Source organism: Rhinolophus hipposideros (assembly GCF_964194185.1).
Source record: "Rhinolophus hipposideros genome assembly, chromosome: 14".
Taxonomy (NCBI): domain Eukaryota; kingdom Metazoa; phylum Chordata; class Mammalia; order Chiroptera; family Rhinolophidae; genus Rhinolophus; species Rhinolophus hipposideros.
In genome coordinates, this window is record NC_138060.1 from 11,538,556 (window position 1) to 11,557,591 (window position 19,036).

Consider the following 19,036-nt stretch of genomic DNA (forward strand, 5'->3'; position numbering starts at 1 on the left):
CAGTCCACCAACCAGGAGTAATTCACAGCAATTCTGATTTTTTTGTTTTAACAAATCTAAGAAGCAAGTCTCACCAAGCTTCTTAAAATTCCCTTTCCTCTTCCCCTTTCTTAGCTGTACCACTGCTCTAGACTTCTTGTTCTTTAAAACCATCACACTCCTCTCTCCTCCCCCTAAGTCTCCAAGACACCATTCACATTAGTGGTGACTCTCAAATTAGACTCCTCAGACTGGACTAGTTACTCGAAAATAGTTTTAGGATTCCTTTTATCTCCCTTATTGGCGTATTTTCTATAAATGTCAATTAGATCTAATTGGTTGATAAAATCTTTTAAATCCTTACTGATTTTCTATCAATTGTTGATAGATATTAAAAGCTCTTACTATAACTCTAGATCTGTTTGTTTCTCTTTATAGTCTTCTGTCCATTTTTGCTTCACATATTTTGAAATTCTGTTTGCTGTTATTAGATACATAAACATCTAAGATTATTAAGTCTTCTTATAGAATTGAGCCATTATCATCATGTAATGATCTTTTTTACCCCTGGTAATATTCTTGGCCCTAAAATTTAGTAAATATAACCACTCCAGATTTTTTAAAAGGTAATGGAGATCTTAAATCCTTTTCTATTATTTTTCACCTATTATGTCTTTAGAGTTCAAGTGCATTTCTTATAGTCAGCGTTGAGTTGGGTCTAGCTTTTTAAATCCAACCTGAAGATGTCTGCCTTTTACTTGTAATATTCATGTAGCCTACTTATATTTAATGTGATTATTGACATGACTAGGTTTAAATTAAATTGCTCTGTGTCATCTTGCTATTTGTTTTCTGTTTGTTTCATCTGATCATTGTTTCCTTTTTCCTCTTTTACATACTTCTTTAGAATTAATTGAATATTTTTATGATTCCATTTACCTTTTTTATTGTATTATTATATATAAATGCCAATTAGGTGAATTGCCTAGAATGTAATCCCTGGCGCTACCATTTACTAACTAGAAGCAAGTTGTTTCACCTCTCTGGACCTCATTTTGCATAGCACAAAGTGAAGTTAATGACAGAGTTTGCCTCATAGCGTTGTTGTGAGGATTAAATGAGTTGATAAATGTAAAGCATTTGGAATAGGGTCTGATCCATGGTAAGAGCTGTAACTACAGAAAAGTCAGTAATGGTTGTCATCATTGATGTTTGCTTTCATCCCTGCCTTGCACTTTTCCTTGGCCCATGGCCCCTGCTGGGCTGCTGCAAGAAGATTGAGGCACCTGGAGCCTAAGCAGCTCCCTTGTTCTCTTTCAATCCCCAGGGAGGGGGGAAACCTCCCATTAGGAACCATGGCTTTTGTCTTACTGTGACTGCTATTCTTAAAAGAAATTCTCATGAAGCATTTGGAAAAAAACAAAGATCTGCCCGCTTACCACGTGTGGTGGGCTAGACACCATGGTGGCACATGGACACAGAGAGAACAAATGCCATCCTCCACCTCAACTAGAGCAGCACCAACTCCGTGGCTCTTCTAAGCTCTTCAGTCATTTCTGCCTTCACAGTCCCCAACAGGAAACCTCAGCCTCCCTGGAATCCATGGCCCTCCCAGCCATGATTTCCCCTTTGGAAGGTGCTCAGGGGCAAGTGACTCTGGCAAAGGTCTTGATGGAATCACACACTCTTCTCCCTGCAATGGATGCTCATCCCCAGGCATCCTAAGAGAAGATACATGATAAATAATTTCCCCCAGGAATAGCTATTGAGCACCCATCACGGGCACACTTAGTGCTAAGCACAGAAGATACTTAATGAACGGAGCTGAGATACTACTTCGTTTATTTTCACAAATACTTCGTGAAGTAGAACCGTCCCTTTTTCATAGACAAATGACACCTTGAGTCCTGCCCTGCCATGTAGTTCTAGGGCACAGGGACCTGAGGCCAGGGATTCCCCTCGCCTTTGATTGGGATTCCTGGGACTTCAGTTGAACCCAAGTGCATCTTCCTCATCTCTTTTTAGTCCTTTGTAATTCATTCTGGACTCTCGTATAACTGAAATGCCCCTAGCAAATGACAGGAATGTCAGTGACCCACTGGCATGGGTCTTACAAAAATGCTACAAGAAAGGATACATTAGAATCGTGATGTAAAATATGACCTTGAGATCCAAACCCAGACACATATACCTCACTGTATTTCCCAAGAGATGTGTGCCCAAAAGCTTGAAGTAAATTGAAATAAAGAATCCAAAGATGAATCCTTTGCCAAGTTGGTAGTCATATACTCTTTACACTAGGACCAAATTGTAGTAATAGTAATAAGAATAACAACGAACAACAATAATGCCTAACATTATCGAGAACTTACTATATGCCAGTTACTATGCTAAACACTTGACCTGCATCATCTCCATCAATCCTTATAACAACTGAATGGAGTAAATCCTATGTTCTCCCCATTTTACAGCTAAGGAAACTGAGGCACAGGGCAGCTAAGCCAAAGTCAATAGCAGGGCCAGAATTCTCACCTAGGTGTTTCCGCCTGAGTCTGAGATATAACCACTAGGCTAAACTTCTGCTCACTACACTAAAATGCTGATTTATCTATTCGTAAACCCAGATTCCCACATATCTGGATGGTCTAAAGAGACAGTAGAGGGCCAGTAATGTTTACACAGATAGATCTGTCTGTAGTGTGTGGAGATAGAGGTGGAAAGCCACCTGTACATCTGCAATAACAGAACTTCCATCTGCTCCAGGTATTTTGCATTCTGTTTAATGAGCATGTTTCGATCTGATGAAATACATAGCCGGAGCTGACTAGACAGAAACAGTCCATGGCAGCCCTCAGTTTTTCTCGGTTTTGACACCTTCTGGTATGTGCCAATTAGCAATAAATTCTGAGGCAAACCTCAAAAGGAAAGCCTCTCCTTCATGCTAACCAGTGGATACTTTCCAAAGGAGGATTGTGAATTTTTCTCTGGTCCCACTCAGTGTCCCCATTCAAAGCCTTTCACCAGAAATCTTCTCTGTTCTGTGAGAATAGCAATTCACGTTCTTATTTCAGTAAAGAAACCAGTTTGTCATCTAGAGTGGAAAGAATAGCATAGTGAAAAGACTGTTCTAGAACCTGGTTGTTCTGAGTTTAAATTCTGGCTATGTTAGTCACCAACTGGACAACCCTCGGAAAGTTACTTGAACTTTCTGAACTTTAGTTTTCTCATGAAAAATAGGGATAATAGCATAATGACATACCTGATAATAATATTTACTTTGTGACAGATATTGTTCTAAGCACTTTACATTTCATTGACTACTTTAATCCTCACAACAACCTGTGAAAGTAGGTACCTTTATTTTTATTATTATTATTATTATTATTATTATTATTATCTCCATTGTACAGATGAGAAAACTAAGGTAGAGATAAGTCTAGTAACTTGTCCAAGGTCACATACAAACAAAGGCAGGATGGCTCCAGGTTCAAGCTCTTAATCCCTCCAGGTGGGTATAATAAATTCATGTAAACTGCTTGGCATAGCGCAGAAGTCTAGTGAAACTACATGAAGTGGTAGATACCATGTTTCCCCGAAAATGAGACCTAGCCAGACAATCAGCTCTAATGCATCTTTTGGAGCATAAATTAATATAACACCCAGTATTATATCATTATCTATTATATTACATTATATTACATTATATTATATTATATTACATTATATTACATTATATTATATTATGTGATATTATATCTGGTCTTATATTAAAATAAGACTGGGTCTTATGTTAATTTTTGCTGCAAAAGACGCATTAGAGCTGATTGTCCATCCTGCTAGGTCTTATTTTCGGGGAAACACGGTATGAAGGGAAAGTTAATGATTCAATATGAATTGCATTCTAAGGGCCTTTTCCTACCTCCAGTATCATCCATTAAAACTATAAACACTTTAAATATAGCTCTGTTCATGGCTTCAAATCTCTCTATGTGGAATCAAGTTAAGGAGAAAGAGAAAATGGATAGGAGCTGCCAGATATAATTCCAGGAAAGTATGAGACTGTTACAACCTTGCCAGCCGTTACTAAAAATACAAACCTTTTCACACACTTTCTTTATTCGATCTTTTATTTCATCTGTGTACATATGTCCAGGAAGATTTCCTTTCACGTGTTTAGCTATTATTTACTACAATAGTGAGTAATATGCTTTCCTCTGTAAACAGAGATGTTTTATAATAAGGCTGACATTTATTGTACATCTACTCCGGCCACACCTCATGCTTACACTTCCCAGGCATCATCTCATTTAATCCCCACAACAGCTCCGGCCCTGTTTCCAGAACACCAAGAGGGTAAGCAGATTGCGTAACAGCTCAGGGTAACCTGCAGAACCAGAACTGGAAGACTATACTCTTATTACATTTCTATTACATTTCCGCCATGCATATGTTAATATATTATTTCAAAAAGGTTGTGAGCACTGTCCAGGACAGCTAAGCGATCCATGTAACAAATAGCTGACCGTGTTGGCTTCGGGGCTGATGAGCTTACCAGCCATCCAATCATTTCCACAGCCTCCGCCTCCATTCTCTCTCTCGTTTGCACCACTGTAACCATCTCCTCACTGTCTCCCTACCTTCCTTCTTGCCCCTTCCAGCTATAATGCATTCATCACCCAGCAGCCACTGGGATCATCTTAAATAGAAATATAAGTTTGTCACTCCCCTGACTAAAACCCTTCCCTAGTTTTCCAGCCTTATTTGGAGTGACTGTATTAATGATCAGATGTACCCATTTAAAAGATCACTCTGTCTGCTGTGTAATGAATGGAGTATAGGGGCAAGAGTGAAAGTAGGGACACCAATTAGAAGTCTGTTGCCATGGGCCAGGTGGACTTTATGGTTTGACTGGGTAATAGCAGAGGAGATAGAAATAGATGGGATATAGTTTAGAAGGAAAACACGACAAACTTGGCAATGTATTGCATGTCTTTACGCAATGTTTTAGAATCTCATCAAAAATCTTTATAAAAATCACTCTGGTTTTCCACGAACATGGCATTTAAAACCAACTAAAATATAGCAAATATTTATTGGCCACCTACCGTATACAGCCCCTCAACAATGCTGCAGTTATGGGCACTGAGACCCACGAAGTCGCAAGTCCACGTATGACTTTTGACTCTGCAGTCGGCTCTTCACATCTGCAGATTCAATCAGGGTTGAAATCCACAGGAACCCAAGGTTGGAAAGCTGCTGTTGGGGATGCAAAAATACTGTTTTGAACCACTATTGGTTGAATCTTGTGGATGCGAAACCCACGGATACCAAGGGCTGACTGCATTTATCCGTTAAAATCTGTATATAAGTGGACGTGTGCAGTTCAAACCCATGCTGCTCAAGGCCAACTGTATAGGAACTGTGCTAGGAGTTTAGAAAGAAGGTTCCTTTCGTAGAGGAGCTCACAGAATAGATACAATAAATAGAAAAGCAAATAAATTATTGCTAGCAGCAGAATTTATCTACGGAGCCCAGGAGGTGATGACATCAAGGTAAGGAATATGAGTTCTAACTTCAGGAGTTGAGGGAGAAAGTATTCCAGCAGCATGACATGTACATAGGTATGGAGGTGGGAAACTTGATGGTGTGGTCAGTAATTATAGATATTGTGCAGAAGCTGAGTCTAGAGAGTTAAGCAGGGAGGGGAAATGAAGAGGTTTCTAGGCCAGGTCAAGATGCCACATTCCATCTCCATATGCTAAGGTTTCCCTGAGTGTATTCATTCCACTAGTGGTACACAAGATAGTAGTTTACTGATATACAGACACGCATGTATTACTTATGTAGTTACTAATGTATTTTAATGTGCGCTACATATAATAATATTAATATAATTACCTGATGTATTATATATATAATAGGCTACAATATAAAATTTTCTTTCAAAATAAATTTAGTAATGTGAAGTAAGTCAATTTAGAGAAAAATTTCAAGAAAATCATAGAATAGGTGGACAGATATGGGATAAATCGTGAAAGTGGAGTGTGAATGGCCAAAGCGTGGGGCGCCCTTCATGTAAATAGGGGAGACCCGCTGAAGGAGTTTCAGCAGGGAAAGCCAAGATAGTGTTTGTAGATGGTAGAATGTGTCTCACGACCAGGAGAAGGATGAAAATCATTCTGGTGTCCCTGAAGCCCATTAAGAGGTTCCCTTAGGGTTGTCCGTGGAAGCAAAAATGTGGCTGGCACTGAGCAGAGTGAAGAACCCTGCAGGAGATGGAAATCAACTGCACTTGGCAATTGAGGAATACGGATGGGGAAACAGAAGGACCCAGGCTGACCTCTGGGTTTCTGGCTTGAAAGTCTGAGTAGATTTTGGCTACCAGTCACTCCAAGAGCCCCTGACATTTGACAAACAGTATAAATTCTAAGTAGGTGTATTCTTCTTTATGTTCTAAAGCAGAATTATCCGATTCTTGGTGAAGTGAGGATTTGGAAGTTGTCCAGTGGTTTTGATAGCAAATAAGTCCAGTTTGGGAACGCGAGTATTTGAATGTATTTGAGTATGACCAAGTCTCTCCTCACTTGGTCAGATAAAGCCTGAAAACCACCAGCCTCACTTCCTTGATCAATGCCCATTCATGGAACAATCCACAAAGCCAACGGGATAATTCATGAATGAATTCCTAACACTCATCTTCAAATCTCCAGACACCGCTGACCTGTGCCTCTGTAGTTGTTAACCTTCCTTATTATTACATTTTTCTGTTTAAAGATTAATTTTCACCAACAGAAGAGCATTTGGGGAAAAAGAAAGGAGTGTAGGAAGGACTTTCTATGTTAACATGAAACTTCTCCCCTGTAACATACCTGCATTTGACAGAAGTACAGCAAAAGAAAATGAGGGAAGGTTTTCCTGAATAAGACTTGACAAGAGGTAAAGGAGTTGGTAGTTGTGAGATTTAGCACTTGTGTTTTCTTTCGTGTACACCACCTTTCAGGAGTTTCCCTACCTTAAAAAAAAACTTTTAGCACATATACAAATTAAGTCACAGTGTAACATTTTCCAAAGTGTTTTCTGGAATCAGTCAAAGAATCCAACACAATCTGAGGCTGGGCCACAATTCCTTCTATAAGTAGAAGTGAAACTTGCCTGCTGTTTCTTATCCTCAAACACACAGCTCCAAAATCTGCTTTCTGTTTCTGAGCCGTGTGCCTTTCCTTGTTTATGAGTACCAACCTTCACACTACAGTGTATTAAACAGTGTCTTCGTTCAAGCATTAATGCAACATTTGTCTTTCTCCTTTCCCTTAGGTATTTATGGGCCATCGGTAAGAATGTCTGGAAGAGATGGAAGAAAAGGTTTTTTGTATTGGTGCAGGTAACTCTTCAACTCTAATGTCAGTCTTAAGAGCCATTAGTTTTAAAGATTTGATGGATTTAATTAATGTTTTTTCGTTGATATAAACTTAGCTGAAGTACACAAAGCTCAAGCATTTAGCTCAATGAATTTTTACATATGACGTATCCACCTAACCACCGTTCAGAGGGATCCAGAACATTTCAGTATCCAGAGGGCTCCCTTTTGCTCCTTTTCCTATTTTTATATCACTTTAAAATTGAAAAAAAAATAGCGCGTGCTCATTACTTTTTCATTCTGACAATACAGAATTACATAAGTAGAAGTGACCCCCCAACCCCCCGCTCCCTGTCAGTAATGGAGGACCCCAGGGAGGGAGCAAGCATGTGCCTGGTTAGGGCACTGGGACATTAACATTGTTTTAGAAAAATCTGCTGTTTCTAAAGGCACTAAGATACTCATTATGGGACTATTCAGAGTTTACTGGAACTTCTTACATCTATTTTATTGATTAGTGTGTTTGAGTTTTAATTACGTATAGGAGAGCACACCATTCTCTTGATGCCTGGGATTTCCTGAAGTCTTAACTGACCTCCTATAACTATACTTAACAGTCTGGAACATCACTCTCCAGGTAGACTTTTTTTTAACCAAAGAAAATCAAACTCTTCATGTTGTTCTGCAACTTGCTTTAAAAAATAAATCATTGTAGACATTTTTCCATGTTTGTACATATCGCTCTGGCTCTAAAACCTGTAAATTCCACCACCTCCCCCCCCTTTGTTTTTCTTGTGGTGAGAATTTTTAAGATTTACTTTCTTAGCGACTAGAATTTTCCTGTTTGATAGACTTCTGGGCTTCCCCAATTGGGACTATTATTAACCATGCCGCACAGGTTATTTATGAATAAAGATACAGATGCAGATATTGATATTAACAATACATTACTAATATATACATAGTATCTTAGCGCTCTTGAGTGTTTCTTTAAGAAAAAAAAATGTCCAGAGATAGTAATATATATCCTTGAAAATCCTTCCCTTTTTTTTCTTGTTTTGGTTTGTTTGTTTTTTGCATTAGGATTTTTCAGTTTACAAAGGAATTTGCCATTGCCTCTTTTTAATTTGCAGGCTCCACCAGAGCATGTAAACTGTAATTCAATTTGCAAAAAGTTAATTTATGCTGTACTCTGAAAGACATCACAAAGTGAGTCAACTTGTAATTTAGTAACTAACAGTGTTTATTGGGTTACTTTGCTGGCTATAAGTGCTGGTTAGTATTCTGATCACTATCAATTCTGAAACCTCACTATGAAGCAACTGCCTCTTAGGCCTAAATGGGCCTTGAAAGTTTCACCAACCTGAGCTTCTAAGATGAGACATTTTACGGATTTACTCAAGTCTGGGCCTCTATGGCAAAATGTATCTCTCTGGCTGTGAACAAGAAGTAATTTTTGTTTTTTCAGTTTTGCCAAGAGTTCTTTTTATTTGGCATTGAAACATACACAAAGAAGAAAGGCTTTTGTGCATTTTATATTAATCAAACTACTATTAAATGCTGTTCCGAATAGCCTTAGTATAGTAATAATCGGTATTCATGATGATAACAAGAGGTGATCTTTGCTTTCACAATTGCTACAGGGTACAACAAAACCTTAAAATAAAGTAGCCAAAGGAAAACTTTGGAATTTTGCCCAACTCCCCAAAATAATACACGGCAAAGCAATGGAAGACATTTTATCCTGAGATGTATTTCCTCAGACTATTAACTGACCAATATTTATTGAGTACCTACTTTGTGTAAAGCATGTTGATAGGTCATAGAAAAGAACTATGAGGCCCAGTCTCACACTTCCAGAATAGTATCTGATATAGTTCTTTATATAAAAACGGCAGAAATAGACTCAAGCTAATTAAGATTTTTTTTAAAAGAAAAGGAATGTATTGGAAACCTCTTGAGGTAGGGGATTGTTGAAAAAGCTGAATGACTAGTCCTTATCACAAACAGAACCCAGACTACTTCCAGAAATCAAAGTGGTGGAAACCATGGCCAGTGTCATCGATGTGGTCATAAGACAAAATGGCCTCTGACCATTTTCAATCCTCACGTCTCTACTTGAGGGCCAAATTTGAGAGAGAGAGAATTGTGATGGTCCAGCTTGGGTAACACATCTAATTTTTAGCAGGGACAGTGCATGGTACTTTCATTAACAGGCCCACTGGGCTGTGTCCAAGACAAAATCAGGATGTCATTACCAGAAGGAGAAATGGATGCGGGGCAGGCAAAAACAGCTGATGTCCACTCCAAAGAGAGCACAGTGTTGATGGAGAGACAAAATACATCGAAAGAAGCAGTGCTGAATTATTGGTGGTTCTCCCCTTCAGTACTCTCACTTGGCATAGCTGCCTCTCTTGGAATCACTTAGGAGACTATACGTTGGCCATCCCCAGTAGACTAAATGCTGTTTCATGGCCAGTTCTGTTTGATTCGTCTTGGTGTCCTTCCCGGTTTCACCCACCACACACGTACATCCTTTAGCTCAGGATATGGTACGGACATTCAGGAAATGTTTGGTGGAAGAAAGAAGGAAAAGGAAGAGAGGAGAAGAGCCCCGGCAAGGCCTTGAGTGGTTCTGAGAAAGAAAAGATCATATGGCCTGGAGAGTGACAACTTCCCAGAGGAAGTGGGACAAGTCCTCTCACCATGATATGGAGTCTCCTCTCCCACTCTGAGTGAACCAGTTATTGCTCCACTGGATACACGACTTTTCTCTGAGAATCTTTGAAATAATGAAGTTCTAAGGGAATTACATGACCTCTTACTTTGGGAAATATTTTAGGGAGAAAACTCTTCAGGAAAAAAACAAGAAGAAATGTGCCCCAAATATCAAGGAAGCCATGTGTATACAACATGTACTGAATGCAAAAGGAAAAAATAAGTTTTAAGCCATGCACCTAGAACATAGATGTTCCTTGTTAGCCACCAGACCCTTCCACAGAAACTCAAAATGCAGGTGAAACCAGGAGAAGCACTCTGGTCAACCTGAGGGAAGAACGAGGGAGCTGAAGAAGGACGCAGAGCCCACTCAGCCTGCCCCAGTCCCCTCAGCAGCCTCAGAGGGAGCTCTGTGGGGGGCAGTGTGCAAACCCCCACGCAGGAAGCGTAGCTACCCAAGTGACTTACTGAATATTGGTTCCTTCCCACTCAGATGTCAGATCTCATGGAGTGTTTTTTGTAGAGAATTTGCAACACAACTCTGTGTTCTCCAACAAAATTATGAATTCCATTAGATTTAATACAGGGACATTTGTTCAAAAGTCCTAGGAGTAAGACACATCCAACATGAGTCTCCTCAAAATCATCTCCTCTCCTGCCCCATTCTTCTCTCTCTCTCTCTCTCTCTCTCTCTCTCTCTCTCTCTCTCTCTCTCTCTCTCTCTCACACACACACACACACACACACATACAGACACACACCACACAGAGTCTACATTTTGTCTGTAATACAGAAATATTAAAATTCTCCCTACGTGAAATTTCCTTCTAGTGCTACTACCTTGGGGGGAAAAAATGATAGATTATAAATGGACTTCCCAGCAGCCAGGACAAAGGACATCCTCAGAGGGGTGTGGAACCAAGACAGCAATTCTCATTTTTAAGGATCGGGGTTAAAATTATTATGGTTGTGGCTGGAGTGTGCCCCACCAACTGTGAAAGAAATGAAGCAGTTTCAGGGTGTTTCTGTGCCAGAGACTTAAGTGTTCCTACAAGATAAGACAGTGTTCCCCAAGTGAGGACCTGGACCAACCTGCACCAGCTGCTATTTAACATGCAGACCCCAAGGTGCCGTCCAGAAGGCTGCGACCCAAGAATCTGTACATTTTACAAGCTCACCAGGTGATACTGACGAAGGTTGTCCAAAGTGGTCCCATGCCCTTCCCTGCACCAATCACTCTAACCAAGGAGATGCGCTGATGATTGGCCACGCCTGGGCCACATGTCCCACACAGCCCACCTGCAGCTAGAGGTATAATTAGCCCTACACAAACTATGTGGGCTGAAAGTGGAGGAGAGAGCGATCCCCCAAGGAAAGTCAGTGTTCAGTCACCACCGGGAAATAAGCCCTCTGCATGCAAACATAAGAAATGTCCCACAGTTGTTATCATCACCATCGAAAGATAATGCAGTTGAGTCCCAGCAAAGTTAACTGCTCGGGATCACAACCTAGAAAGTAATGGATCTGAGAATCAAATCCAGGTCTGTAGAACTCCAAACTCATTCTCCCTCTATGCTGCCAAATGGCCTTAGTGTCAGTCAGGAGCCCGGTATTTAAACTGTGATTCTTCATATACAACCACGTCACATGAAAATGGTCCTTGGTCCCAGGAATTGTGTGCATCGCATCATAAACATTTTCTCCATCCTCACATCTTGACTCAGTCAGTCAGTGTTTCCTCATGACAACCTTCCCTGACCACCCAACTAAATCAAATCCCCAAGCTCTTCCAGGATCATCTCTCTTTTTAACACTTATCACCATTAAAGTTATACATTTCTGAGATGATGTGATTAATGTCTGCCTTCCCATTAGACATGAGGGCAGGAACCATATCTGGTTTTGTATGTCTTTATATTCCCAGCGCCAAAATATACCCAAGTATATTGGAAAGGAAAGGGAAGGGGAGGGGAGGGGAGGGGACGGAGGGGAGGGGAGGGGAGGGGAAGGGAGGGAAGGAGAGGAAGAGAGAGGAAACAGGCATTAGACAAAATGTATTCTATCGTTAGTTGTGTGTCCAAGTATTTTAGTCTTCCATGGGTGGGAGGAAGAAGAGGGGAGAGTCGGGGTCAAAAAAGGACTAACCCTCTTATCTCATAACTAGATTCTAGTTGCTAAATATGATTGAAACTCAAGGCAACTTTAAAATTTCTAGACAGTTCCTCTAGGATAAAACAATGGTTCTCAAACTTTAGTGTGCCTTGAGAAATACCCGAGACAGTTATGAAAAATATAGATTCTTGAGGTCCACCCTGACCTAAGGTCCTATTTTAATTGGTCTGACTTAAAAATCTGCATATTTATAACCTACCCCCACTACAAACAAATAACAAAGGTGGCCTCAGTCCATTCTTTAAGAAACATTATTTCAAACCTTTCCCTAGTTTAAATAAACTGTTTCCCTCTTTGGAAAGGAGCTAAAGTGTTCCTTGTGTACTTAAAGTTCAGCCATCTTTAAAACAAAACCTCAAAGACTTCAGCCTCAGAAATCCCTACTGCCCGTCCCATGATTTCATGAGACAGTACATACCAGCTGAAAATCCCAAAGATGTAAAAACTGTAGTCTTTTAAGTCCTTTGCTCAAAAGTGCACTCTCAGATATCACTTGAGATTACTAGCACTTTCTGTTTTCTGTTATTCCAGTTCAGGCTTTTAGCCAGACTGACTCTCTAACATATATTCTAGGCTCTTTTATGCCGTCATTACAACAGCACTAATCATTAATTTTCATTAAATATAGTTTAAGTAGAATTCTACTGTGACAGACAAATATGCATTTGACTGGGAATAGCTTTCACTTGGTGATGCCTTACGGAAGCTTGCAAAACTATCAACATGCTCCCAAACCTTTTCTATTTCTTCCCTCTCAGGCACTCTAGAAAAAATGAAGTTTCCCCCAAACTTGCAATAATTAGAAATATTCAAAGAGAAATTACCTCCCCACCCCCTTTTATTTCCTAAAGTAAGTTGCCAAATCCCAAGTTAAAATTCAAGTTTATTTTAGCCCATTTGTCGGACAACTTCAGCCGCATTACCAGAAGAGGGCAGCAGCCTACAGGGCTCGAAGAAAGCAGCAACTAAAATAGAAGAAAAATCAAAAAGCCCAAAGCATGTAGAAATAGTAAATTCATGATCTTGAAATAACACCCTTCTGTTGTGATTCTTTTCTGATCTCAAGTGAGTGTCTGCATCTCTCTATTTGTTTGGCTAATCATCACATTAGCAAATTGTATCACCTCTTTTGTTGACAGAGACAGGTAAAAATCACTTTCCAATCCTTCCAGGAATATCTGTGCTCACTGTCATGCTGGGGATTGGGGGAGTAGGCCTGGGGGATCAGTCGTCTGTGGGACCAGTAATGAGCTGGAAAAGCCTGGTGTTGTACTTCCAGTAACATGTAAATTGGGAAGGAAAAAAAAGAACCTCTTTATTAGATTATACGTACTCAAATGTCTGGCACCAATGAGACTCAATTAGTGAACACCCACTGTATGGTGGATTTAGTTTATGGGAAGGGGAATGTAACCAAAATGTATGACTCCCCAGGCCACCTTCAAAGGATTTCTCATCTAGTGGGCAAACACACCTATTCAGCAGTGCTATATTAGAATGGTAGTGCCAGATGCAAGGAAACTGCTTACGTAAATGCATATGTTATTTGTTGTGTGTCACACATGCTGTATACCGCCCTTCACGGCTCAGTTCATCCTCTAGCACTAATAAGGTGCAGGTAGAATACCGACGAGGACTTTGATAGGTGACAGCTTATCAGACCTGGGATGGGGCCCCCAACCTCACACTCTTAAGCCTCACTTTCAGAAGAAGAGGATGTTACTGGATGTTCTGCTCATTGCAAAGAATAATACTTTTGAAAAGTATTATAGAAATACTCTTAGTCATCTAGCCTTGTTTCCCTTGAATCTTACCAAGACCTTGCAATATAAAGAACATGTTCTGCAAACTGTGCATTATAAAGAAACCAAAGTTGGGCAGAAAGTTTTCATCAGGACCAACAGAGGGCAGCAACAGATAAACCAAGCAGTAAAACGTCCTCCCACCGACTCCCTTTAGGTCCCCAAGGGGACTGCAGGCCATGCAGACTGTGCGGGAGGTACCTGCAGGGCAGGAGAGTGCCAGTTCTCTATCGCCATTGTACAAAAGACAAATCTCACCATGGAGAAGGAAACTGAAAACATCCCCGGCAGGAATCAAAGTTCACTTAGAAAATGTCTCCTTAAATAAAGGGAACTAAGAGATGAGGGATGTGGCACGCCTTTGCCGAGACATTTGACATGCGTGGATGGTAAATATGCCCACGAGTGTTTAGCCTCCAGCACGAAGATGCTCGTTCTCCCACACGCTCCTTGCACACAAGCCAGATGCAGAAATGCTAGTATCCACGCTGGATCTGCACACACCATGGCGACAGGGCCCTGAGGCCGGCCTGTGGCCCCAGAGTCCCCACTCGGCACCCGGCACGGGCATCAGGCCCGTGTCAGGACTAAGGGCTGTACCAGTGACCACGGCCATGCTGTCGGGGCTGAGGATGGCTCTACCATGATTGGCACGTAGCAGTCAAGTGCTCGTTGCTTATGACAGTGCGTCACTCCTGCATTTGTCTGAAATAAAGGAAAGATTTTTTAAAGGAACCAAAAGCATTCTTTCGGGGGAAAGAGAGAAGGGAGATGAAATGTGTGGCTTGATGCTGAGAATTGGTCTGCATAAAACAAATGCTAAAATATATTAAAAAGTTGGGCATAAATAAATGAAAGTGTAGTCCCCAACTTCTGACTAGGCTTGTGGTTATGTCTGTGAACTTGGCCGTCTCAACTAAGGCCGTAATCATGTTAAGTAGAACCTATAGAACTGCCACTATTCAATAAGGTTTGACCTACAAAAATGGCAACTTCATGTAGCTTAACCCAATTAAAATAAGAGCAACAATGATAATAGCTAACTGTTATCAAGCATTACTAAGCACTACTCAGTCTTCACAATAGGGAGTGAAAACGTAGCTTCTCAGATTATATCCAGCCTATAGATGAGGTAACAGAGAATCAGAGAGGCTAAGTAACTTGCTCCATGTCACACAGCCAGGAGGTGATGAAACTCAGTTTGAACCCAGCTCCTGAGCATAGGACCCAGGGGAAAGGACATGCTTAAAGGGTGAGGGTTGGGTTTCTTCAAGGAAGGTGGGCTCTAGGGGACCAACCTCACCCTCTGTGCTTTCCCTTCCCAGGTCAGTCAGTATACCTTTGCCATGTGCAGTTACCGGGAGAAAAAAGCGGAGCCTCAGGAACTTCTACAGCTGGATGGCTACACTGTGGATTACACCGACCCTCAGCCAGGTACCCACTCACCCTATAGGCCACGAACCTACAAAACTCCCCCTTCCCGGATCAATGGTCAAATAATATTTGCTGGGCATTTACTCCGTGCTAGGCATTAAGCTGTCCCAGGATTTCACAGGTGACCAAAACAGCCACAATCCCTGATCTTACGGAATTTCTGTCCTTGTTGAGAAAATGCCATGCCAATCAAGAGCTTTGGTTTTATTCAAGAGATCCTTGTAAAAGGAAAAAGAAAACAATGTGTTTTTCTTTCACATAGCTGTGCCCACATACATGACTCCACCCTATAATGCTAAAAAAGAAATTCCTGAAAAAGAAGTCCTATATGTCTCCCAAGGACTGACTTAGAGTGTGTGTGTGTGTGTGCGGTTTTGCACCCGTGATGTGTGACCTGGGCAGGTAGTCTGTCTCCATGTCCAAGTAAGCCTGCCCTGTACATCCATACCTGCTATCTACCCTTCAAGGTGGGCTGATGGCTAACCTTGAAAAGAAAGCCCTCTCTAAATGCCTTTTTTCCTAAGAAGACACCAATCCACAAGCATAGACATCTATGCTCCGAAGCCTTATGTAACGAAGAGAACCACACAAATGGTAGTATTTCTCATGAGTTCTGCATCCTGCCCCCTCACACCTCTCCCCACCACACACACCCATTTTATCTTTTTTCCCAGAAAAAAAAAATGAATAGAAATCAGCCTCAAAGAACCTTCAAAATGGGGGGGGGGTGTGAAATCATTTCAGCATATTAATGAACAACGAGCACCAACAGCCCTCTCCCAGAGAAGTTTATTTTTATGCCAAATCTGCACAAGGAAAGCATTTCCAACCATACTGCATTATTTGGCCCAAAACCTTTTTTTCTACTCCCATATTGCTCTTCCACATGCAACAAAATACACATAAAAGAAAAACAGAGTTAGAGAGAAGATGGGGTGTTAACCTGCAAAGGTGTGGCAGGGAAGGCCTTAGGAAAAGTAGCACCTTCAGAATCCCAAACCTGAGTGATTTGGACCAGCCCCACACCCCAGGACTTTCCAAAGTAATTAGCATCCTACCAGAGCATGAAACAGAGCTGACCTCATAAGGCGTGAATTAAAAGCTCTATCTGGAAATTTTTCATAATGAGTAGAACCTGTGAGTATGAAACAATTTCACGAAACATCTCATTGAAAGGCTATGGCTCCTGCATTAACAAACCAGCCCTCAGGGTGTTTTGTGATCGTCTGTGATCTCAAACCATTGATTTCTCTTCAGAGAAATGGATTTGGTCTTTCCCAAAACCTGCATGTTTTGGTGGGACGCTAAAGGGCCAATATGAGAGGGAGAAATGAGCACACCTTCTGACAGTAATTCCTTCTAAGCCAGTTCACCACTCTCTTCCTCTACGTGATTACACTTGGCCCTCACCACAATCCCACCCATGAAGTAGATAGGTGCAGGATTATCGTTCCATTTTATAAAGGAGGAAACTGAGCTGGGACTCAGGCTCTTGCCCATGTCACCCTTTGGCACTTGTAGTAAAACATAGCTATGTGTACAGTTATAGCAAAGCTATAGTTGTTATTTTTATCACATGAAGACAGCATCCTCTTCCTATGGGAGGGCAGCAGTGGGGAGAAAGCTGTTCTATCTACGTGCAAAGGGAGTGTGCACATGTATTATAGAAGCTTCTTTTTTTTTCACATTGATCCCATGGGATATAATTTATAAATTCCTTTACCAAAGATGTAAATGGAAAGTAAATTGATTATGTTCTTGAGAATAATAAGCAGTTTCTTCTCTGCCTTTCTGTGTGCCAAGTCCTATTTATTTTCAAAGTAGCATTTGATTGAAAATGAGATTCAAATACTCCCAATTGTCATAAGAAAAGTCTAACTCAGAATTTCTTAAAGATTGCTTGTTAAAAGTAGAAGTTCTAGGTCCCAAACCTAACTTATGAGCCAGAAGGGGGAGGGCAAAATCCTCATATTTCAATAAGCCCTGTAGGGAAGTCTTATACATAGTAAAGTTTTCTAGCTAGAGATCAAAATAATGTACAATTCAGCTGGTGTCCATAGAGATATGAGGGGCCTCCCCGATTGCTCCCTGAAAGGTGAGTTTGCAAATGGAGAAGGATGTCTGAGTCCGCCTGTTCCGCTCTTCCTCTTAGCTTCATCCAGGTTGTTAGTGGAAGCCATGGTGGAGGTGTTTCTGGAGTAGGTAGCCTGGTAGCTGTGGATGCCCTTGCTTTTGTAGTAGCCTGCGATCCCTTAGTCACCCAGACACAAGCATTGGCACTAAATCGACACTGCCTGTTTAGGTCCTTGAAATACTAATTTTGGAATTGGTAAGGACTCACATGGAAGCTTTACAGATCTGCTCCTCATTTTAAGCTCAAGATGAAAATGCTTCACCTTGCCTTTCCCTGGGTATGATTTAGAGAGTATGCAACGATCTCTCTATTCCTATTAGAATAAGTGAGGAAGTCTTCAAATAAAAGGATATCCATGCAGAATAATTCAGTGGCACAACTTAAATGAGCGTGTGAAATCTTCGACAGCGTTACCATTATAAACAGACCACATCCATGCGTGCTGTTGGCCAGTCTCTCCCCCAGGGAGCTGGCCAGCGTGTCTCGCCTGGTCTGCCTGCATCCATTCCCAGATGTGTCCTCTTGTTGTTGATACATCAGTACCTGTGGGGTGCTCCATGGAGAGCATGAGCACTGTTACACAAGGCATTTTGCAGATTCAGTCCCCAGGAACTGTTACTTTGGCTAAGAGTCTTCTGCCTTGAAGCATGGGTTGATGTTCGCTTTGCTTTCTGCCCTTGGTTTCCTTTCAACTGGGTTGCTCTGCTCTCTCCTTGCTCTTGGTGGTGGGTCCTAGTCTCCCATGTTTTCTGACAAAGCCCTGTTGCTCTCTGCTGCTCTCATTGTCGTTGCTTCTGCTGCTTTAGATGTTTCTCTTTGCCCTGCTCACTCCGTGGTTAGGCGTTATTCTGTTGTTGATAACTGGTCCTCACAGAGCTGTTGCTGTGGGCCCGGCCATGTTGTCCCAGCCTTGCAGCCGTACAGCGCCGGGGTTACAATCATCAGCTCTGGAGTCAGCCGGGATTAGGAGCCCACCTCTGACGCTCACCGCCACACCATGTGTTCATGGGCTAGTTAGCACCTTCTCTGTGACTCAATTTCCTCATTTCTAAAATGGGAATAATAGTATTTCCCTCAGAGGGCTGTTGGGAGGATTGAAGAAAAATCTGAAAACATCTTAGCATCTTTCTGTCTCTACCTCTCCACTTCCCGAGGCAACCCCGTGAACTGACTTTCTGAGAGGAGCTGCAGGAACACAGCCTCCCTCCCCTAGCTGCAGGCCCTGGGAGAAAAGGGGTTGCACCGGGAACAGTTCCCACCCAGTGATGTCTCCCTGGCATTCACTGACTGTCAAAGTAGCTCATCCCGAAGTTACCATGACACTGGAGTATGGAACGGCTTGTGGCCCACTCTTCCTTTAAGCTCCTCTTGCTCGCTTCTCGGGGCTTAACGCGTCCCTCAACTTCCTCTTCTTCCTCTCACCCCCTCCAGAATTTTCCT

General features: G+C 41.6%; 1 protein-coding gene across 11 annotated transcripts in view; it reads left to right on the forward strand.

Moving 5' to 3' along the window:
• Positions 1 to 19,036, forward strand: part of CADPS (calcium dependent secretion activator) — a 459,417-nt gene that overhangs the window by 287,885 nt on the left and 152,496 nt on the right. For all 11 annotated transcript variants that reach the window (XM_081072041.1, XM_081072042.1, XM_081072040.1 and 8 more), the window contains exons 9-10: positions 7,294 to 7,360; positions 15,354 to 15,462. In XM_081072041.1, the coding sequence (XP_080928167.1) occupies positions 7,294 to 7,360; positions 15,354 to 15,462 (176 nt within the window). The remainder of the gene's footprint in view (positions 1 to 7,293; positions 7,361 to 15,353; positions 15,463 to 19,036) is intronic.